The following is a 25,450-nucleotide window of genomic DNA, read 5'->3' on the forward strand; positions in this document are numbered from 1 at the left end:
TCATAAACATACAGCAGTTAATTATATTAGTACCATTCATGTTTCGTATAACAGGTAACTCCTATACATCATGAAAACAAAATAATACACTCTGAACTCAAACAGCAGGCTATATATTAGAGAATCGCATATATATCTACTATCTGAGAATCGAATGTATACAATAATTATTGATTTTAATTAATTAAACCCGTACACAACGAAGATAAGGTGAAATTAGTATTTAAGATTTAATTATATATTATAAGCTACAAGCACATCGTTTGTCTTATACACGCAGCTTACGTTCATAATCTTATATTAATATTGTGATACCACTAATACCTATATATACGGTGTATAAAATATATATATACTATTTAGACATATAACTTTGATGATTATTATTTTTTTTTTATTTAAATGTTATGCAAATTAAAGTTTGTTCAACAATGGAGCTACCTATATGGACGGATTTAATTATGGTTAATTAAGTTATGATTTAGGGGAATTACCCACACGTATACACACACACACATTACACTGTATATACCATATTGGTATAAATAATAAACGTCATACACTAAAATAAATTAAAACTTTATCTCATAAACATATTTTATATTAAAAGTATGTACATTTAGCGAATTGCAAAATATTTGCATAAAGATTTATTATAAAGGTACACGTTTTGAATTTTGATCGTGAAAAAAGTCGTGCGCTGCAATGACAGATGCTTTTATATTATTATAATATAATATAAACAGAAAAAAAATGTTTACGAATATATAATATGCGACGCGTCACTGCAGGCGCTGCTGTGTACTAAATTAAATTAATCGTGATAACATTATAATATGAATTGTCAAATAGATAGGCCATTAGGCGGTATCGGAGTATAGATGTGAAGTATCAAACTAAACTATTGTCAGAAATGTAATTATTTGTTAAGATTTTTAGATTATGAGCGGACCGATAAATGTATTAATCTTGCAATGATTTGTATTTTTTTTCTGTCTGTCATCATCTACCTTTTCTGGTAGGAAATTAATCTAGTTGGTTATTTTGGGTCAAAAGTAAAAATGTAGTTTTCAAAAGTGGTGGGGAAAAGATACTTTAAATTGTCAGTAAATATTTATGTTCAAAATATTTTGAATCTTTTAGCTATTTATTATAGGCATTAGATATTAAGATTTTTTTAAATTATTGTCGATTAATAATTTTTTGTTCGAACAAGGTTTTCATAAATGGTTCATACTATGACCAGCAAATCTAAAAAATATATAAACATTTTTTTTTTTTTATATATATTATATGATATTTTAAGTTCAAGGTTGAACAAAATTAGATATAATTTAAATTTTAAACGAAGAATAACGATTTCAGTTATTTTGTTGTACCTAGGTAATTTAAAAATATTATTATTCGTGGGTACCTACCTACTATTAAAACTTTTAAAGTTTATTATTATATTTTATAGACACAATGAAATATTTTTAAAACGCTACATTTTTAGCAACAATTAACTCACCTACTATATTATTATTTATTAATAGTAAGATTAATTAATTGAATAGTATTTTTATCATAAAATAGACTTAGTATAAAATAGGCTGACGTTTTTCGTATATAGGTACAACGATTTCATATTATTATTGAATTCAAATTTAACACATCCATTACAGTGACTCTAGCTGCACATGCCACCTGATGTACAGCGCTTGCCCACCTTTTTAAAATGTTCCATTATTAAAAAGCTCGTTATAAATAGTTATTATTTTTCATATTGTACTGCACCGGAAACGGTGCAGTGTAGAGAAAACTAAATGTCCATGTTTGCAATGGAGAGACCAGCAGTGCGGTCGCTGTGGTTGTTAAATTCAGCGTGCTTATATATAATGTAATATAATATAATAAAGCAAAATAAACATTTTTTTTATTTTTTGTTTGGCGAAAATGTTTAAGTCATGTTTCATGTTATTACAGCGTGTACGAGTGTATTTTTTTTAAAAAAAACGTAAAATGTACCTTTCCTGTTGTGCTATACACGGCCGCTCAGAGTTTACCCAAGTGAAATGTACCGAAATATAGTTTAAGTGGTCGACATTAAAGCACAAAGTTCTACCTTGCCTGACCCCCTAACTTAGGTTATGTAATAGCTATTATCCACTAGTTTCCCTATACCTATACGTAAACCACTCACTCACTCACTTATCTCAAAAACTACAAAACGTACGAACTTGAAATTTGGAATAGTGGTTCCTATAATGATCTAGACGTGCAATAAGAAATGATTTTCTTAAACTCGCATTTTAAAGATGTAGTCAAACAGGGATCCAGTGGCGGATCCAGGGGGGTCGCGCGCGCCACCCCCTCAGCCCGTATTTAGTTGTAAACAATATTTCCATAAAATAATAATTGCATAAGACAGATAGCTTTTTTAAACCTCGAATCGCCGGCCACGACGGTTATAATATTATCTACATTCAGCATGTTTATTTTTGCTATTATTGTGGTTAATATTTATATTAAATTTAAAAATAAATATTACATTCAAAATATTTTCAGGCAACGCGCTACACCGTCAGCACGCCGTTATGGCGTTATCGTCCGATCCTTGTTATCGAAATATAATATTAAACTAGCCATCATTTTTCAATAAGTTATACAAAACATTAAACAACTTACATAGGCGTGTAGGTACAGACTTTGTTCGCAGAGTATGCGGCTGATAAAATGTGCCCCTCGTGGCCTCGTAATATAAATGCACTTAAAATGAATGAAGATGGCAGGCCTCGACGCAATGGGGGGGGGGGGGAATAGCGATGGGGACGAAACCCCCCACAAAATCCCTAAAAATAGTATTGTATTAACTATTATGTATAATATTTAGGATCCATTTTTTTCATTTATATATTCCTGGTGCCCAGCATACTTTTTGACAAAAAAATGTTGTTGCTTTAAGCTTTTACGTATTATGTTACAATTTAGACAGCTTAGTCATAAGTATAAAGACAATTTTGGGCCCTCCTCATCACCAATAAAACATTTCTGGATTCGCCACTAGTACATGGTATTACATTATAAATATATGGTTATTACTTTTTATTAGAAAATAATAAGTTTTTCTTATTTTTTTTTTACTGTAAAATATTGAAGCATTGACCTTAACAATGGCCATATAGTATATAATTAATATTGCGCTTGATTTATTTTCCTTTACTCCACGCACTACGCAGAACAAACAACTGCACTGACTCACGATATGTCGGTAGGAAAACAGATAACTGATAAGTTATTTGCTTACTAACGCATACCTAGTCGTTTTCGGGGAGGAGGGTAGTGCCTAAATAGTAAATACTACATACTTAGGTACACTAAAAATAAAATCCATATTTCCTTAAATCATTAAGAACCGCTCACAGTAAATTTCAAAACAAGTTCATATTATGGCCATATCCATATATCACTAAATCATTTACCACAAGTCTAAATTATGAACTGAGAGTCCGTCTGAGACTATTTATGTGCCCCATAAGATAAGACATGTCTACCCGCAGGGTATGCAAGCGCACACCCTGCATACCCCGTGCGCACGCCCATGACAACTTATAAAATAGAAATGTACCTAAGATGACCTTTATAGAACTCAGAAATGATAAATTGGTAATACATTTATAGTTAGTACCTATGTAGTATTTAAAGAATATTCATTTATTATTATCATTAAACAATTTTAACTTCAATGGAATTAAATGGTTTAACTGAAAAAAATCGGAAGACCAATATAATTAAATGTCCTCAAAATGTGCGCCCCCCCTCAGAAAATTTCTGGATCCACCCCTGCAGGGACCTTGAGATTCACTGTGGAAGTTGAAACTTTGATCGTTTATAAATGATTGACATTGGTTGCAGATTATAACAGTAATTATAGTAGGAATTAGTATCATTATTTTTTGTTGTATAAACATGGTTGTCATTGGTTACTCGGGCAGATCATACACGAGTTTTGATGAGAATATTAGGCTTATAGATCAGCAAGATTTCAGCAGCGTCGATTTGTCATTGTTCATTAAATCCAAATTGATATTATAGGCATTATGTGTTTTGTAATCAATTACCTACCTAAATTATATTATATTGGATTTGTATACACCATTCAAAGTTAAGAAAAAAAATTAATAATAATATTAATATACCAGTGACGGAGGACGAGTGGCCGACTAGATTGTCGGCTGCGGGTATCCATTACACGGTAGGCATTCTACAGATGATAGATTTATAGTTGGGTGGGATCACATAATTTACGATGGCATCGGTTACTGCAACAGGTGTATTTAGCCCGGAATACTTAATTTACATGTTAGTAGTTAGTAGTTACCTACCTTCTAAATCAAGTGATAAATCCTAGCCCCTAGGAATGTTTTATGTTTGTAATAATATAGTTTTGTGTGGTCGTGCTGGCATCGTACCAAAAATATTGATCCGCCCCGCCGGGTGCCGGGTAGTTGTAATTGTGTAGGAACTTATAATAGTCACAATGCGACCATACCTTTTAGACGTCGATATAGGTGTTTTGAAATAGGTATTCATTATGACAATGATAAAAAAAAAATGAAACTATCTTTGCAGTCATTTGTGGTTAAATATACTTGTTTCATCAGATATTCATGTACATCCGGTATGGTCTAGTGGCTAGGATACCTGGCTTTCACCCAGGAGGCTCGGGTTCGATTCCCGGTACCGGAATAAATTTTTTGTTTTTTACACATATTTTATTTTACAAACAACTCCACTTTCATAATTTCATGTCGTTATTTAAATTAAATTATAGATAATTGGTGGAGGCAAAAGGATACATAAAATTATATAGAAAATTCATATTGAAATTGAAAATGATTCTTTTTTTAATAATCTAGGTACCTATAATAATTTAATTTATGTCCAATTCGAAAGCCTTATTATCAAAGATTGTTTTGCTTACACTAATTTTAAAATTGTATTGTTTAAACATGAATATAAAGTACGTTACTTTGAACCTAGTTATTACTTAGAATTACTAGAATTTATTTTTGAAATAATATGGAAGAATCTACAGAATTCAAAATCGGTTATCCCAATTTTGTTAATATAAAGTGAAAAATACATTCCTTTGATAATTTATTCAATAAAAATATGTAAGTATATACGAAAGAGATCATGATAAAATAAAAATGTATAGCATAAAACTAAGGATTCGTCCTGTGACACCAAAAATATCATAAAATATACAAAACTAAGGCACGTGCAATAATTATTAAACAATATTATTTATTCCCTCGCCGGAGCCTGCCATGGTAGGCATTTCCATATGTATATTGTATCCCACAAAAGTATGAATTTACGTGTATCCGGTATTTCGGTTGTTGGGTCAAATATGTATTGGGTAAAACATATTATTTTAATAACGAGTAAACATAATATAAATATAATATGATAAACGATTTCCCCACCCTCAGAAAAAAATCGAATGCTATGACCTTTGCGTATACCACTAAATTATATAATATAACATACACAGAACATATATGAGCTTACATCTCAGTTGGTATACTTCTCAGCTATTATTAATGTAATTTGGCTGGAATAAAGAAAAAAATAAATATCATATACATATTATAATATATAGACCCACATGAAGAGAGGAGGATCCGCAGGTCCGCAAGAGTATACATTTTTTTCAAACCACCACACATGCGGGATAATTGTACAAAAACTTGGCCAAAATCATATATTTAAAAATGCATTAAGAATAATGTAAAAGATAGCATTAATTTTGTTGCGATAACGCCTTAAAGAAGGGGTCGTCCGCCAGTCGATCATTAGTGGAATATCTGACGATCTTGTAAAGAAGAATATTATTATACAATTTATTATTATGCTGCATGTAATAATATAAATAGTATACCTGAACAATAGTGGTAGCATTTCATAAAGGTACCCCAAGAAATATTTTATAATAACTAACAAGTAATTTTAAATGATATGCAAATTAGCAAATACTAAGTGTAAACGTTTAGTTTTCACCCCTACCCAACTTACAAATTGGTCTAAGGACGCCCATGTGATCCTTATTTAACACCGACGGACTAACTATCGTATTTAACTTGATTGTAAGCAACATTTTAAAAAGGACAGAATTGAAAGATTCAGCAAAATTCATATTTCACGATGTGAACCTACATTACTATGACATAGATATTTCCGTGCAGTACTCGTATGGAGCTATCCATTATTTGATTTTTTTAAATGACATCCTACACATTTTTTTTGATTTCCTCAATAAACAACTGATAATACAAAAATTTGCCGTTATTTAAAATAAACTAATAACTTTAGGTTTAAAATTATAACAATTTATTTTACATTTACGCATAGGCAGTAGTAATTTACAAAATATTAAAATAACATATATCGTATAGAGTTTAGACAAACCTGTACCTAATATCCAATATTCCAACTATTCTTCAGTCCCTCGATATAATCTGGCGATAGAGGACACATAGAGGACACATCGCGTCCATAAATATTGTTTGTTAAAAAACCGTATAGCGCAGGACGAACTATGTTCTAGTAATGGAATTGAATTTGCATCATAAAAAGGCAAAAACTTCGACCGCGCTATATCGTTTTTATTTTATTTTTCGATATTACTTATATGAAAAAAGTTACATAATTGTTTTAAAATGTGTTATACTTACATCATGTTTTTAAAACTTAAATAACTTTTTTCCGTGTACCTACGTCATATTATATTAAAAAAAAATAAAAATGGTCAAAGTTCTCTTGTCCGTATACTTTCTTACATCGAACCGTTTTCCTACATAATAATTTCGTAATAACGCAACAACAACAAACAACAGTACTGGCGTTGGACCACAATAATTAGAATACAAAGTTATACCTCCATAATATTATTGTACCTCGTATGATATAATAAATTTAGGGCACGGATGTTGTTGGAAGCAATTTTTGGATTGTTTTAAATTTTAATGTAATTTTATTGAATTTACTTATTTATAGGTACAACTGGATTGTTAAAATAACATGTAAAATATGTATTTATTTTGTAGATTTCAAATATTATTAAAAAATGTGTTGTGAAATTTTCGGTATTTTTTAGTGCAATTTTTTCTGGAATAAATTTTAATAGTTTTTTACTACTACAACATCCATGCCCTATTAAGAATGCGTGATATATTAAATAAATAACAGCTCTGGTATGTATGGAGGAGAATGGTCGACAGACAACTGTTGGAAGGAACAGGGATGACCCCAATTAAAATCTACATAATAAGAATTAAGAGATCAAAGGATCCATTGGCTTGGGCTTATTATAATGCCTGTAAACGACAATTAGTGCAGTCAAATTGGAGTAATGTTCTGAATCCCAAGCGGAAAAAAGCCACTAGGATGGCCAAGAAAAAGGTGGGTGGACTTGGTTGAGAAGGGTTTTGAAAGAACTTGTAGTATACGAGTGGAGGAACATAATTATTCGAGATCGGGTGAAGTGGCGCAATTACTTTTGTAGAGTATAGGTAGTATGAAAACCAGTGGAGAAACAGAAGAATAATACATAATAATAATAATATATTAATACAATAGTCACTCACCCTCGGTGCATGTCGCGGGTCCGAGTAACTGTTGCCGGTTACGTTTACCAACGTGGTGACCAGTCCGGCCACCCTGACAGCTTCCACGTTGGCCTTGGTCAGGTCCCTGTGCAGCTTTCGCAAGTGGAACAGCGTGAGCAGCACGCACAGCAGGTTGATGATTATCCACAGGGCGTTGAGTATGTAGTGCCGGAACGGGCCGTGCACGAGTGGACAGCCCGGCTTGTCCCTGGTCACCTCAGCGCCAGCGGCCAGCGCGCCGCTCATGAATGTCGGGCCCAGGTTGATGGTAATGGCTGCGAACCATATCATGAACGTGCCGAACACGACGCACTGCGGCGAGTCCAGCAACAGTGGCACCGAAGACACCTGAAAAACGTCCATCATATTATAGGCGCAATTTCTACTTTTGACTTGGTAGGGGGGGGGGCTGAATATATTAAAGGCAAGCAGACCATTGCGATATAGCATTTTAAAATTGTATGTCCTATGTTTTTTGGGGGGGTACGGCTAAGTTTCCCCCCCCCAAGCCCCCTCAATTTGCGCCTATGATGTCCGTGTTTAATTATTGTTATTAATTTAGGGCATGCAATGCCCTAAAAACATAAAGAAAATGCTTATGTGCCATAAAAGTTCAATAATATATTGTACCAGTAAAATTCACTTAATTTTTGTTTTTATTTTTAACAAGATTTGAACCGGAAAATATATTTTAACAAACTGCACTATTTCAAGTGTAATATTCAAGTCTTATACCTTAACTTTAAATCTAAAAAAAGGAATATTATTCTTGTTTAATTTTCCGTCGCTACGTCTTGTTATGTCAATTTCACTTCTTATGGATTCGTTTGACAAATTACGATTAATAAATTGCATTAGGTAAAAGGACATTGTTAGCTCGTTAAAAAGTTATTTTCTTTTCAATAAAAGTCTTTTAAACTTCTTATTTTGATTCAAAAATACGTGAAACGTAATTTAACATAGGTATTTCATCGAATAGCTAGATTTGAAAAACAATACAAAAATGCAATGAAATTACATCCCAAGTCGAGGACCAGTCTGGAGACAATTTATTATATGAAAATATATTTTTTTTTTATTTATTAGAGAAAATTTATACTACATTTTAGGAACTCAACTTATTTAAAATTGTAATGTTACATTTAAATAACTTTGAACTACCCACTTAATCGTATACTGAACAATTAAAATCAATAATGTAACATTAACTAATTAGACGATTTTTAATGAAATATAATATAAATAAATATACCAATAAGTGTTTAATATGTTGATCTTAATTGTAAATAAAATAAACCAGGTAATTACTATCAAAAACAATGTGAAATGTGACGAATAATAAAACTGTTCTTTTGAATTATCCATGAAACTATTTACATATCAGTATTTGATTTTCAAATACAAAATATACGACCAAAACAGTATTTAAATACATATTTTACTCAAATAATTTACAGGACTGGTTTATGATTATAAACTATTATTATACTGCTGTCATCACTTATCTGTATAATAGATACACAGCATTATTATGCTGTCAACCATGATGATAAAACCCTACCAGAACTCAGAAGCACAATCGAATTAGATAAATCTGATTCAAACAATAATGTTGTACACACAGTGTATTTTGTTATTGCAAAATTACTAACGAATAATCGTGTATTAAACACAATATTATACTATTATGGAACCTATTTCAAACAGAAAAGTCTGTACAAAAAAATTGATTTTTTTTTTTTTGACAAGAGGTTAAGACAAATAAAAAAAATACAAACAATATAATAAAAGCGTCTTACAATATGTGCCGGACCCGATTGACTACAACAGTCGTATAGGTATTGTGATTAACGATTGGGCGTAAACTATCACTATACAATGTTGGTATAGTTACCAACAATGGCTACAGCAACTGATATTGATCACTGATATATCAATATAATCTGATATTATCATACATATTTTGTGGAATAGACACTTCAGTTAATAATATTTCATATAATATATACACACACGGGGTGATAATATGTAACACACTATTTATTTCAAAAAACAATAACTTTTTTTAAATGTGTATTTTACATAATTTTAAGTCTTTTCAAAATACATTTTTTTTTTAAATAATATTTTTACTGTTTTTAGCTTTATCGTATATTTTTTTTCAGTTTTTACTCTTTTGAATGAAAACCTACATTTTTAATTTCATATTCTGAAACAGAGTATATTATTCGTAATATTTTGATCTATAAGTATCAACAATATTTTGGACAAGTATTTTATTAGTTTGATAACTTTATAAGTATTTAAAGTTTTGATGAGCGCAGTAGTGGACCAACATTTTGCGAGGTAGGTACCTACCACTGTTTTATCACTCTAATTCGCTCATCTAAACTTTAAATATTTATAACTCATAAATTACCTACTCGTCCATAATTCAATTTTTGTACATAAAATTACATTAAAAAAATAGTTTACTTCCGAATAAAGAAAATATTTTTACCAAAAACGTTTACATTTTTTAAAATAATAATGGGCGTTTTGCGTTAAATATATCACCCGGTATACACGTCGTTAAATCGGATTTCATTCTAATTTAGAATATTTTGTAGGTTGGTATACATTATGACATGTTTATTAAATTAAAAACGTGTTCGACTAAAACCTGCAATTCACAAGATTGTGTTATCTAGATAACTATCTAGTATAACTAGGTACACATATTACTTTTAATTACGTTTTAATTGAAACAACGATAAGTAGCTATATATACGCTTTAGTTTCGGATGTCTATTTTTATCGTAAGATTGCTAATTACTTGATGACCCGAAGGGTTGTTAAGTTATAACAATGTTTAGAATAATAATTAGTATTCACCGGGGGACGGATATTGCTTGACACAACTTTCCGGCCAAACACAAATCCACTCGTTACACGGGCGCACTCGGTTAAAACTCTATTGTATTTGTAGCTTACCGTATTTGTTTGATGTTATTATAATATTATTAATAAAATATTGCTTACAATGATATTAGCAATAAAGCCCGTACGGAGTGATCCATTTCTCTGGCCACACTAATTTAAAAGTACACGTTTGTGCTATTCATCAGTTATATTTAATGTAGGTAATTAAAATTTTAATCGTAGGTTTTTATATATAAAAAAAAACTGATAATAATAATAACTAATAGGTACTATAATTCACAATGACATTTAAATTTAATGAAAATACATATTATTTATTTTCATTAATAACCAAAAATGATAATTTTTCAATATTCCATACTATATATATTATCTATATTATTTATTAATATATTATTGTATAAAGATACTTTATTTTTTAAAAAAGGTATCTGCTCCTGACTACAAAATTAAAAATATATTTTAATAATGGTCGTCCATTAAGATGAATTATTTTTTTATTATTACCTATCTATTATTAATTTAACCGCCTTGATCAATATTTATCTATGTTTTTACAATGTCTTTTAAATTAATTAATTAACTAGCCGATTAAAAATGATAAAAACGGGTTTTTTCTTTAAAAATACGATAAATATTATGAATATATAATTAGTAAATGTACACAATATTATAAAATCAAGCCATTTTATAGTGGAAAACTCCTCCTTCAGTTGAGTTGAATCTTGAGTGACAATTTTTTTATTGGTCTTTGATCTAAATTAACAAGAATGATATTGCCATTACAGAGTTGCTTCTTACACATGAACAAGTTGGAGGGGGGGGGGAATCGGGAACTATACCGAGATATTATATATTTTGTATTGTCTGTAGATTTTAAATTTTTGTTTGAGATTCATCGGTGGCGGCCGACATTGACATGATAAAGGTAAGTTTGATCTTATAATATTTACGTATATTATATGGTAGTAAAGAATAGTGATCATTAATTAATTTGTAGTGTTCGCAGAAATAGTTATTAGGAATTATAACATTTGCATTTTGGATTATAGCTTGGCTTATTTATTTATTTATGTTATTCAATAAGGATAATATCATTAAGCTTTAAGAAACATAAATATATTATAGTTATACTGGTTTAAGTATATGTAACTGAGTACAAAACTTGATATGTTTTTAAAATATACTACCTACTTATTGTACATTTATTTTTTTTTTTCAAAATTATAAAATTTAACTTATAAAATCAGTGTAGCGTATTAAATTAAACGCATTACCACATATTATAATATTTTATATTATATAATAATGCACTTTAGTTAATGAAAATTAGACCGCCTTTATAAAGTCTGAAAACATTTCACGTAGGTAATTTACTTTTCTTCGAAACGTACGTCCTGCTATTTTTGATTCTAAGCGAAACGAGGTTATCATAGTGTATTGGATATTTTACAATCGCTTTTTTTTTATTACTATCACCTTTTTTGTAAATACTATTTCGGATGGAAAAAGTATTTGAAGAAAAATCACGTAACACCTATGTGAATAAGGATATCGAGAATAGACGGTGTTTCGAAGAGGTCCTTTTTCACAAATAGTTTTTCTACAGGTAGATAAGTGTCTAAGGAAAAACTATCTACAGATTATCCAGTAACACCCAAAAGAATGTGAATCGCAGACCGCAGTCCGCATGGCGCATAGAATCGGTTTGGTAATTTACTATATTATTATGATTATTCATTATTACGTTGAAATTGTACACCAAAACACATTATATTAATTGATTCGCAAACATAAATCATAATATATTATACTATATGTATATAGGGCCCGCAAAAACATTTATAGTACTGGGGCCCAACATTTTAAGTGGGGGCCTGTATATATATATATACATATATATATATATATATATATTTATATATAATATATGGACCGTAAATAGATAAAAATCCCATGGTGTTCTTAAAAACGATCAATAACGAATAATGTAGATGTTAAAGCTTTTAAGTTCTAAATAGCATGTTTTCCTCAGACCACGAAATAATTAACGTACCTACAGACACGAGTGTGTGAAATTATCCGATCGACAGTTGTTCGATACTTAATAGATCGATTGTCTATACCTACCTATTATATTTTAGATTCTATAAGCATTGTCATGAATGTATTGATTTAAAGATGATATATTGTTTATTTTATTTTCATGTCTTGAAGTAGAATGACTCAATCATAAACTTTTAAGGTATTTTATATGGCTGATACTTTTGGAAGGGTCAAGAGTAGGCAATTCCTAATATACTTAAGTATAGGTATATTTTTAAAAATAATATGGAAACACTATCAAAAATCAGAGAAAATAATAAAATGTTTATGCGACACCAGTTGATAAAATCGATTTAGTTATATATTCTTGTTGTACCTACTTAATTAAAAATGGAATAATCGCAAACACCCATTTTATGTTAAGATTTTCTAGATAATATGGTAAATTTTCAAAATATTTTGGCTCCGTTTTATATATTTATAGATATTTGAAATTTTTTACTTTTAAAATTTTTATTTTAGATACCTATTTACGATAAAAATGTTGTTGCATAATTAAAGAGCTTGAAAAATGTATACAAAAAAACTCAAAAATCGTTCTTATAGCAGTTCAAAAACATCGAGGACATATAATATTATAGTGTTAAGTCAATATTTTTAGTCACTTTGTTTTTACTGAAACATTTTGTCATCACGTATATTATTATTATTTTCTATACACAAAAAAAGTTTTTAAATTTTTAGACTAATTTTAAGCTATTTATCATAATAATGAACCTATATCCACACAGTTCTATAATAGTATGTTAGTGTTGGCTCATAAGTTGATATCAATAGGTAGTATTATGTAACACCAATTATTAGAACAATTTATTATTATGTAACGTTATAATATATCCGATGTACTGTTGTCAAACATTTTTTCATCTTCTACCTACCCTATTATTTATTGATAAATAAGTTACGAATAGAAATACAAAATAGATTTAACAATAATATAATATGTGGAATAGATGACGCACCGTTACCGCTTATATTCGTTTTTCATGTGCAAGGATTTACCATTGAATTCATAATTAACACAAACATTACAGTGACGTACTCATTGACGATTGACGAGGTACACTGCAGTACACTCGAAAATTACCAATCATATACAGCAGAACTACTTCCATGGTTTATTATTTTTATTCAAGGATATCTGAATTCCGGAATTCGGTCGGTAAACAATTGTAAAAAATTATATACCAGCACACACATTTCATTCGTGATTGTATGCTCTTTCCCCTGTGGTCACCGATATCCAACAGTCAAAAAACAATATTGGTACCTATTTGTAATTTGAAATTTCTATATTCATAATAACACTTTTCTCTTTAACGATTATCATTAGTTGTATGTAGTGGTATAAATAATAATAGTAATATATTATTAGGTCATTGAAATATATACAATTACGAATGAAATATGACACTAAATGTAAAAAAAAAACGAGATAATGCACACTCCCCGCAATCACCCCTTAAAAAAATGCATGGCTTGTACTTGGGGTGAAACAGTTAAAAAAAATCAAGTTAATAAAAATAATGTTATTCGATTGAATTGAACTCACCTGATAGCCGTCTTCCTCGTCGTCCTCCGGGAACACCGGCGAGTCGTTAAGGACGATGGTTAGCATGTTTATCGTAGACACGGTGACCAGCAACAGGAACGCGGTTTCAACCAGGCTACATTTTTTCACCGGCACACAATAAAGGAGGCTGTGCGCCAACGGTATCAATATGGCCGCCCTCGCGCAGTCCACCATCGCCTGGTGGAATAATAGCCCTTGCGACCACCTGTACAACAACAGCATAGTCTTCATAATATAATAATTCAGAGCATCAACAACTGTTGTACAATAAACATAGATAAGTATCATACAGGGACATACAAATTTCGTGTTATATAATATTATTTAGTGTGGTACAAATAATATTATGTTTGGCGATAATATATATAGAATATAGGTAGCGCTGAAAAAGTTGAAAACGTACAAATATGTTATAATAATAATTATGACGTTTAAATATTATTATAGTTTGAAAGTACATACAACGACCAGGACTTAGGACCAACGTAATTTTGAAATATTAATTGATATCTATACTTGTATACAGATATTGAATTGAATATTTGTAGTAACTCAAGACGATAAAAACGATAAGACAATACAAGTATGAAGTCAAATGAAAAACTCAATGTACAAATTCATTTAAATATAGATTAAAAAATTAGGAGAATGACTTGTCGACTGATAGTCGATAAAGATAAAAATAAATTATAACGTTATACAAGACAAATATAAAATATATGAACGTAACAATCACGTACAAAGAAAAAAACACATTTCCGGGCGATTTATACCTCCAAAAAATGTATATGCGTAATAAATGTTTCATATTACCTTTATATATATTTATTATTTTTTTTATTAAAATCTCATTATTGGGAAAAGTAAATATTCATAAAAATATATGAAAATATGTTCAATTTTAATAAAAAAAAAAGAAATAAAAAAGATCATAAATATTTATGTGTCTGCAAAAAACCAGAAAAGTTTGATTCTCATCTCTTTGTAACGAAAAATTATTAGGTTATACAATGTGCACAGGACTGTTTCTACACGTAATATTTTATACAAATATGGGAATATTCTGTAGATAAAACATTATTACACGTCTTTAATAATATTATAACGAATTTTTATTTTTTAAACGTCAAAACGACTATTTCGTAAAGTTAGAATATTATTTAAATAAAGTCACGTCGTATTTCTATTGATTCTGTTTAGGCATATTAACCATAAAGATCACTATAGTATCTAAATTTGAAATAAAAATATAGTGCAGTGGTATATCTGCACACTGCGACATGACGACATGTTTGTAATCGTCGGATATTTTTTATATTTTCTGTTTTTGTCTAACACATGCGTGACATAGTATGTTAGCTGTGTTTTTTTCCAAACATACCAATTGATCTAATGAAGTGATACGAATTCTGAAAACAGATTTGAATTTTTTCGTCCAGTCTACTTGAAATTGACTTTCCCACATTTTTGATATTATCCCCCAAATTCCTAGAAATGTAAATTTTTGTAAAATAAGAATCAAAAATGTGGGAAAGTCGATTTCATTTAGACTTGACGACAAATTCAAATCTGTTTTCAGAATTCTTATCACTTTATTAGATAAATTTGTATGTTTGGCAAAGAGCCCGTAAAAAATCAATGTTACACGTATGTTATACAAAAACAGAAAATCATGGTATCGAAACCCCTTAAGACTGCAAAATATTCTCCATAGTCACGTTATGCAATCTTTATGTCGATTCCGTTAAGTGTATTAAGTATTAACGATACAAATCTCTATAATATCTAAACAATAATATTTGAAATAAACGAATGGTGCGGTAGATCCGCACATTGCGATAATATGTCGGCCAATTTTTTATTTTTATTTGGCGCATACGCATACCGGGATGACCTTATTTCGCGTATGTAGGGAGCTGAGCTGACTGTTACCAGCTTTTAACCACTGACTGGTGTGCGGCTGACAATCATCAAAATATAATATTATAAATTCGTATATTATGTTATATTTTATTCGGAATTTATATATGGTATAGAACAGTTGTAGTGAATATATAACCTACGCATAGATATTATTATGTAATTATTACGATTAGAGTGGTAGATAATCATTTATCAGTGAGTACGCGTAATATTAATAAAATATAATGTAGTCATGTAGAGCTAATAATGAAAGAAGATTTTTTTCTTATTTAAATGTTCCTATTTTACTTTCTATAAACTTGTAAACTATTTACTTCTCGAGTAGTTAAACAAACTTAGAAAGGCACTGTACTAGATATAGTTATACAGTTATATTGTAAATGTGGTGGTTATATAATTAAATGAGATTGTTAATTGTCTTAATTCAATTTGGTTTAAAATTGTTAATATAACAACAGAATATTGAATATATCGACTTAGTGAAAATATGCATACTACTCTATATATAGCAGCACTTCAATTTAATGACGATGAATTCATTCAAATTTATTTTTTGAAATTGTAATACAAACATAAACTATGTTTTTGTTATATTGGGTACTTGTAGTAAAGTAGGTACTTATATAAGTGCACTTACGAGAAATTCCCATTAAAACTGTTAAAACTGAACTAATTGTAATAAAAACGTAAAATCGATGTAATAATTCTTAAGCCAGCTTGAAAAACAGCTTTAGAGCAGGTAAAGATGTTAAAACTTTTCTAAAGAACATCTTCGTTTATAGAAGAGATGTTTTAAAAACCGACAGAAAAGTAGAATAAGAAAATAGTGGGTAATAAATGTTTTTTTCTCTCCATAAAAGTGGCTACCAAAACCTATTCGTTTTCATAGTGACGTCGTGGTAATTCCTTTTTTCTTTTTCTTTTTCGTTTTATCGCCGTACACTAAATGGTTATCTCATTGACGTTTTATGGAAAATGTCTTCCCGAATGTATACACTATACGCGATAGCCTTTTGTAGTCTTTTGATGGAATTGAAAAAAAGCCACTATCATAAATACAGTTTTTGATATTTCTAAGATCCGGCCAGAGAGTACCAGTACCTACAAAGGTGCATATTTAGGCGTTTGTGAAAAATATCACAAACATTTGTGGGTCGCGGACTTCGTGTAAAAATACTTTGATTTAAATGTAATTGGTATCCTACATTTTCTCTCCGTTATTTTTACGTACCTAGGTAGTTAATGTTTATAGTGTTTCACTATCCGTTTAAATAATCCTCCATAGCCAGTATTTAATAAACTATTTATGGCTGGATTAAGTTTCTCTCTCATAGGTCAAACAAAGTGCGGAGCTCTTCTGCAAACCTTTAAGCTCATATTTCTAAAAACATACACGTCTGTCTGTCACGCTTAAAATTCTTATAGAAATTAATTTATATGTATAACGTAATTAGACGTGGTAATAATTATTGTCACCTATAAAGTAAAAGTAGCATGATGAATTTAAATTGTCACATTGGACGGAATTTGAATAACATAATAGGCCAGCAGGTACTATATATTGTGTTAGGTAGCAAAACTTACAATTGTTATGCTGTGTGAATAAAGTTTAAATTTAAGCAAAACCAGTGAAAGTTGAGGTGATAATAATATGCAAGAAGCGTGTACAATACTGAAGTTGTCTTTATTCAAAATGTGAGAGAAAAAAAATAAAACTCGAGCTTTCTTGTTTTCACAAACTTGCTGAAACTTTTCACTAAACAACCAAAATTTAATGGGAAAAAAAACAAGAATTATTAATTATGAATTAGTGTTACAAAAACAATAGTTTTTAATGGTAGGTAACTATATAGGGTATATTATAGTGTCGACCAAAGAAGATTTCTAAAATGTTTCATATCATAATATACAGACTATATAATTTAATTAATACAAATATTACCCCTATTATTTATTATTAATGTTTAAACAAAATGGTTTAAAAATAATATTATGATTTATGATATGAATTATTATTAAAAGTTATATTGGGTATAAGCAATAATTTTGTATGTAATTCGCCAATTTTTATTTCTGTGAATGTCTTATAATATGCCTATAATATTGGTAAAATATAGTTTAATTAATGACTAAGTGGACAGCATATCTAATACTTTTAGGTAGAGCCACTTTAAAGATACATTGTAAAATGTGCTTCTCGGTTACTTTGTCAAAAATTCTTCTTTCGGTCAAAATTGAAAAAAGTATATTATTAATAATCCAATTGTAAAAATAATATCTCGACAGTTATCTTCAATTGGTTTTATATCATGTTAACTTAATATTTATGTCAATACAGTGCGTTATTTTTAAAACGTTATTTCATTTCAATAGGCGGGCATGTACAACTTTCTAACAAGTTTCTAGAGACGATTCAAAACTTATTACTTAAAACTTTTCGTACCAAAATATCTGCAAAAAAAATAATAATAATGCAAAATAATATAATAGATCCTTTGGAAGACTTATTATATTATTTTGTTGTCATTTAAAGTGGATTGGGTATATGACAAGACGTATTATAGGACATGCCTTTATAATTAAACTATTTGACACATGGAAAATGCGTATAAAATGTCAATATTTTGTACGTTGGACAGAATAGAACCGATTTGATAATAATTGTTGCAGTTCAGTAATGGGTCTCATAATATTTTAAAATATTATTAGATATATTACATTTCTAATCGTGTGGTTGAAATGGAAAATAAAATGAAAAAACATTTTCACTGGGTATCCTTTTATCATTTGTGCTCCACATTTTATATATAACATAACATAGTGATAATAATAATAATAATAATAATAATAATATATTATATTTATACATAGATACTAAAATAAAAATATTAAACAATGCTAAACGTCGTGGCCGACGCTTTTTCAACTACACGTGCTGCAGTGGGGTAAATTTATTAAACGAGGTGTCCTTAAAATTATTGTATTCCGTACAGAATATAATTGAAATAAATTAATCGACTTCCGGACCTGTACCGCAATTTAAACGTCGGAGGTCGCACGAAGAGTCTGCATTATGTTTACAATAGTAAATGTCAAAAAATTAATTTAAGATACTTTGCCAAAGTATATACCTGCTACTACCTGGTATAGTTGTTTCAGAGAATTGAACAAGTTTACGCGGAATACTGTGTTGAACAATGCTTGTAAGCCAACCTTTTATAATAGTTTTTGGACCTAAACATTTCCTACGATATTTTTTTTCATATATATTATATATATATTTTTTTTGTTGTTGAAATAACGGTCTTTCATTATACTTGCGACCCCGAACAATTGAGAGTATTTTTTTTACAACAAATTTTATTTGAAAATAAAATCCCACCCGAAGTCGTTTTCGAGTAATAATAATAATAATAATAACATGTTCTTTGTAAATTATACAACAAACCGATTGGACGTTAAAAATGTTAAAATTATATACAATTTAATTTACGGGGTTAGGAGTGGTGGCGGGTGATTTAAAACTGGCCGCCATTTTCTTTCGTTCCTGAACTAAACGATATATTTTATTATTTACAAAGACATTTATAATTCGATCAGTTGGTGAGGTACAACCAACAACTTCAGTACACCATATTAAAAAATAATATGTTTTCGACACATTTTCGCGTACACACATATAGGAGTAAAAAAAAAGCTCTCGTTAAACTTGAACGACATATTATTTTATTCCATTAAACTGCAGAGCAGTGCTCGAAACATTAAGGGGATTGAAAACGGGTCATTTTTTTCCCGAAGAAAATACTACTTCGACTAGAACGGTTTTGATAATAATTCAAGTGCACCCCCTCACCCCTCCCCCACCCTGGAACTTACCTACCTATATAGTGGATCGCAACCGTGCCCAACGCAAGCTCGACTTTATAATCTCAAGACGGGAGGGAAAAATATACCATATCGATGATTGATGAATTACCGAATACTCACATATACGTCGTATGTATAATAACAATAATAATAATAATAATATTAACAATATGTATTTTATACGTCACAATAATATATTATCGTTGTTATTATATTATTATTATATCGTACGTGTGACGTGTTTGTGGCATGTAAATGCGACTAGCGGTCGATAAGCGCACAATGGAAAATATAATACACTTTTGTATGCATCAAATAAATACGTGTTTATCATTTTTTACAGTGTATTACGTTCGGCGCGTACTTACCTATAATACTGCTGCTTCACTGTGATAATAATATTATAATAAAACATAAATTACAACCATGCCCGTCGCCCATGCACAGTGTTTTTTCGTGGAGGGGATTAGGAAAATTAAAATATATAAGAATGTACAAACATGTCACCAATTATCAGTAAACAGTAAGACCAATAGGTAGGTAATGCCGGGTAGGGGTTGACCCCACCCCCATCACCAATCACCCTGGCGCTCAGGTCTGATTACAACATGGGTACCGGCGCGAATGCATACAAAAGAAATAAATCCTTCACCGTTGCAGACGGTTGCAGACGTCGTCAGTCGGCTAATATGTATGCGCATACGTCACGTGACCATCGGCTATTGTGTATACGGTATTATATATTTAAATACAACTATTCTTGTTTTTCGCGTAGCCCACTGCCAGCCGATAACCTCTCTCGATTCTAAAGAAACAGTTTTGAAAGAGTCAGAGCTTAACGAGGCCGAACAAAAGTAGAGAAGAAAAGAATATGAATTATTGTTCGAGATGTTTGATGTTCGGCGTTGACTGGAATATCAATAATATAGCGTATAAGTATAATGGTCGAGCATTCAAAATGGGTGAGTTGGTCCATTACTGCAATGAAGGCCTCATATAATATTATGTTTATTAGGACTATACGTTATAACGCGTACAATAATGATATACAGTGTAGTATTATAAAAGAGTACCTATGATATACGAGGAAGAGAATCCTTTACTGCCTATTAAAACTCACCTCGACAACCGTGCTGATGACATCTTCCCTACTGTTATATATATATGTACCTCTGCTGACTTTAAAGCATGTCGGGTACGGGCTGTGGCTTCCTCGAATAAAATAAAAATATTTGAAAATTCTCCTAAACACTTCCTAAGAGTAGCACTCGAAGTGCCATGCAGGTTCGTGCGAATTAAAAAGCTGTCAAATGATACGAGATTTCCCTGCTTTTATCAACATGAATAATATTAACATAAACAAAAACCTTAATAATAACCTAAATATAATATAAAACCCAAGGAGCTCTCCATTACAACATTATTAGGGAAAAAACCTAAGCCTAGGCTAATACCACGCCTACACTACGATATACTTCTTCCTAGAAGACCAACCAGACCATAATATTATACTAACAGAGAAGACAATACTTCTTTGTTAATTTATGATGTTAATATTATATTGTATTTACTGTGAATGTTTTATAGTTTTGTGAAAACATATTTTTGTTGAAGCTATTAATTAATCGAGAAAAATATAATTATAGAGCATAAAATGTATAGGTACACATTAATATAATGCGAGATGAAATCTCTACATATAAATAGCGGCGTGTATACCAAACTGCGATCTCGTACAGACAGAGCTGCGTCTGTTGCCTATCAAAATGTAATATAACATCTGACCTCTGTAATCAGTTTATAGCATATAATGCGTTCCTACAGTCTGTGGTTACTGTTATCGTTTGACGAGACGAATTAATGCAGTCCCATACATGAACTTACACGTACACTCGTCCGTTTTCACTTTTATAATAACACTTTAAAGTTCACTCGACTTTTTCACTGGATGTACTAATAATATAATGTACCTGATAACTAGGTATATAACACATACAGTAGGTAGCCAGAGGTAGTTTTTATACCTGTGAGGTGGGCGATCTCCCTACAGAAATATCCATCTCTGGAGTGTATACGGGATAAGTTTTCGAAATCGTGTACGTCATAATAATTAATATTATAATCGCACATATTATATACAATGTGGTGGAAACAATGTAACTCGCAGGGTTTGCTAACCTGACCTGCTCGTAGGGTTGTGCGCAAATTATATACACGTCGAAAATGCATAATACAACGTGGCAATACGTTTATGTCTCTCTGTAGTTGCCCTCTCGCCCTCTGTTTCACTGCGTGTGTATGAGTGTCTTTCTATCTCTCTCTCTCTCTCTATATATATATATATATATATATATATATATATAATATTAATGTATTAATGTATATATATTTACATTAATAAGGTATATAGGTTATGTTATTGTACATAATATTATATTGTGTTATAATATAATATAGGTGATGGGCGGCGAGGATGAATGAGCTACTGCGGCGTAGCAGGTTGAACGAGTGATAAATGACGATTGCGCGCGCAAGGCTATATGATAAATCGAATTTTAAGTACCGGGTCGGTTCCATTGTGTCCGGTGTAATATTCTGATACGCTTTTGTCGGCGACACTACCGTATTCAATATTATAACAACGACGACGATGACAACGACGACGACGAATGCTCCGGCGACGGGTGCGCACATAAACCGAATAAAACGGCTCGCAAAGTGACGAAAAGGTCGGATTCACGTTCACGCGAACATATCCGAGACCCATCCAGCTTCGTATTTTACGTGTACAGTACAAACTTATATAGATATAACGCCCATACATTATAGTTATATATAATATAGTACGCCATTAGAATAAACGTGCGCATATACATATATATATATACACGGTATTATTACAACAACAACAACAACAGTAGGTGCATTTAGTATATTATTATTATGATTGATATTTTCCCCTTCTTCGAAAGTCCATTAGTCTACCGACCGTCCTTCCTCCCGTGGGCTCCGGATAGGCGCGGTAACCAACACTATGGTAGTATAATAATATAGTACCTATAATGTGGCCACTACAAATACGCATCCGTAATATTATTATGATTTATAATATTGTGAATAGGTCGTGCACGAGCCTGACGAGGTGATATATTTTAAAATAATATAAGTATTTCAGTTTTATCTATCAAATTTTGTGTTTTTGAAACAGGTAATTATTTATGTGTTATGTCTGTATTGTGCACTATTTACTGATTGTAGGGTATACTATATACTTACTATAGTAGTATATATTCTATAGTTACTATTTACCTACATTATTGTAACTGAAATATCGTAAAAATGTAAAGAATGTTACACTTTATTTATAGTGTCGATCTTGTAGCATTTTACTTTAAGCGTCTACCCGGTATAATGATATTATTTTATTGATTTCATCATATTCTCTGAAATGGAATATTTTCCTGGACATGTTTCTTTGAGTATGCATTATATATTTATATATATAGGTACATAATAAAACTTCCTTATAAGCTAGAATTGCTAGGTCCAAACTGATTTTCCGTCATAGAGGAGTTTTCGTTACTGGGAAACTAAAATGAACGGGATATAAATTAATAATTATACGGGACTGTTGTTGTTTCCCGTCTTATAAAGGTCCGTTATAAGGAGGTTTTGCTGTGAGGTATATATTTATGTGTGCATAGAAATGTTGAAGTTGAGCCGATAGATTGTTACTCATGCGAGCTGATGCAGGGGCGTTTCTAGCCCCATATTTAGGGGGGGGGGGGCGAAAACTAAAGTTTTAATCTCAGTATTTGCATATAATTATTATAAAATGTAATTTAATCATTTTTAAAATATATTTTGAGAGAACCTCGTACATTTCCATGCCCGCATGCGTTGTCTTGTTACTATTTAATAAAAGATAGGTAGCAAATTATACACCCGAAATACATTTTACTCTGTTATATTATATTAAGTGAATTGAAAATCTGATGGACTCGGTAGGCTTTTTTAGATATTTTAATTTTTAATTAAGTAATAAAATAATAGCTTGCAAAAAAAGTTATAACTTTCAAATGTCCATAACTTGTTTTAAAATTAAAATATCGAAAAATAGACAGTGTGGGGCCACCCTAAATAATATTATTACCTACCTTTAAATTAAATAGTAGTTCAATTTACTCTGATATTAAAAATTACAGAGTAAAATGAGTTTTTCTGAGCGTAAAATTGTTTATAGTATGAGTGTTAAGTAGACGGAGACAATACTATCGGATACGATGTTTCTAAAGAGGTTATAGATGAAGTATTTAAACCACATACTAAGACAACATAATTAAGTTTAAATTTATTAAAACGTAACCATTTAATTTATTATTGCGATAAATAGTGTCATATACAATTGTATTAATATTTATGGATACTGAAATAGTTTGGTTACAGAAAAATGAATTGTAACAACTAATAATGTTTTTAAAATGTTTTCATCTACCCCCTTGCCCTCCTACCTCCTGACCCCTCTTTCTTGAGCTGATTAGAGTAGCAATTTTAGATGAGTTTTGTCCGGTTCACCGTAGGATATATATCAATAATATCCCTCACTTCACACCATCACTCGTTTAGTATACATTTTTTTTTTTTAAATGTCACTCGGTACGTAAGCGTATTGCGCACAGTTATATTGACAATATCTGTCACACGCGGGTTTCGAGACAGACGCAAATCGAATCGAAGCGAATATAATATATAATATTTTATACCTTTGACCTACGTAAATAATATTATAATATAAAACATGAAGTTTCTCTCATTTTAAATACGCCAATCATTATATTACCGGAAAAGATTTATTATATTTTATTCAATGGCCGTCGCCCATGCCTATATATTTTGATAATATTAGGTGTACATTTAAAATAGTTTATAGGTATGTACTAAGTAGCAGGGTGACTAGGACTATATTATAGTTTTATATAGTGTCATTATTATACCGTATACGAATACTTTATACTACAAAATATATTACTAAACAAGAAAAGGGGGTAAAGGGTAACCACTCTGATGTAACTTTATATAGTAGACGTTGAATGTAACTATTATGGTCATCGAGTAATAAATGTGAATATGTGATGATTTTGAATTCAATGATAAATTTCACACGAAAGACTATTCCCAGTGGCAGACAGACCTGTCAGATTAAATATTACTAAATATATTGTATCATGTACTTATTTATTAATATTATATTTCTATAACTAATAGTTATTAACTATTTATACCTATATTAGCTTTTTATTTTACTATAGGTATATACGATTTTTTTCATTTATTAAGTACATAATTAATATTCATGGTATGACGCCGAATTGACGGCAAACACATTATTATATTATTTATACAAGTT

At 30.4% G+C, this 25,450-nt stretch overlaps 1 protein-coding gene and 1 non-coding gene across 6 annotated transcripts in view; one reads left to right on the top strand and one right to left on the bottom strand.

Annotated features, from left to right (window-relative positions):
• The window catches only part of LOC100571749, a 151,771-nt gene that overhangs the window by 24,794 nt on the left and 101,527 nt on the right, over positions 1-25,450 (bottom strand). For 4 of the 5 annotated variants that reach the window (XM_029486791.1, XM_029486792.1, XM_029486794.1 and 1 more), the window contains 2 exons: positions 14,233-14,458; positions 7,632-8,000 (listed from right to left, as the gene is read on the bottom strand). In XM_029486791.1, the coding sequence (XP_029342651.1) occupies positions 7,632-8,000; positions 14,233-14,458 (595 nt within the window). Of the gene's footprint in view, positions 1-7,631; positions 8,001-14,232; positions 14,459-22,606; positions 22,900-25,450 lie in introns of those variants that run through there. The other variant, XM_016806732.2, reaches the window with a different exon arrangement.
• Positions 4,657-4,728, top strand: TRNAE-UUC. Its single transcript has one exon. It is a non-coding gene; the product is annotated as a tRNA-Glu (tRNA).

The sequence above is a fragment of the Acyrthosiphon pisum genome, chromosome A1, assembly GCF_005508785.2.
Source record: "Acyrthosiphon pisum isolate AL4f chromosome A1, pea_aphid_22Mar2018_4r6ur, whole genome shotgun sequence".
Classification (NCBI taxonomy): Eukaryota; Metazoa; Arthropoda; class Insecta; order Hemiptera; family Aphididae; genus Acyrthosiphon; species Acyrthosiphon pisum.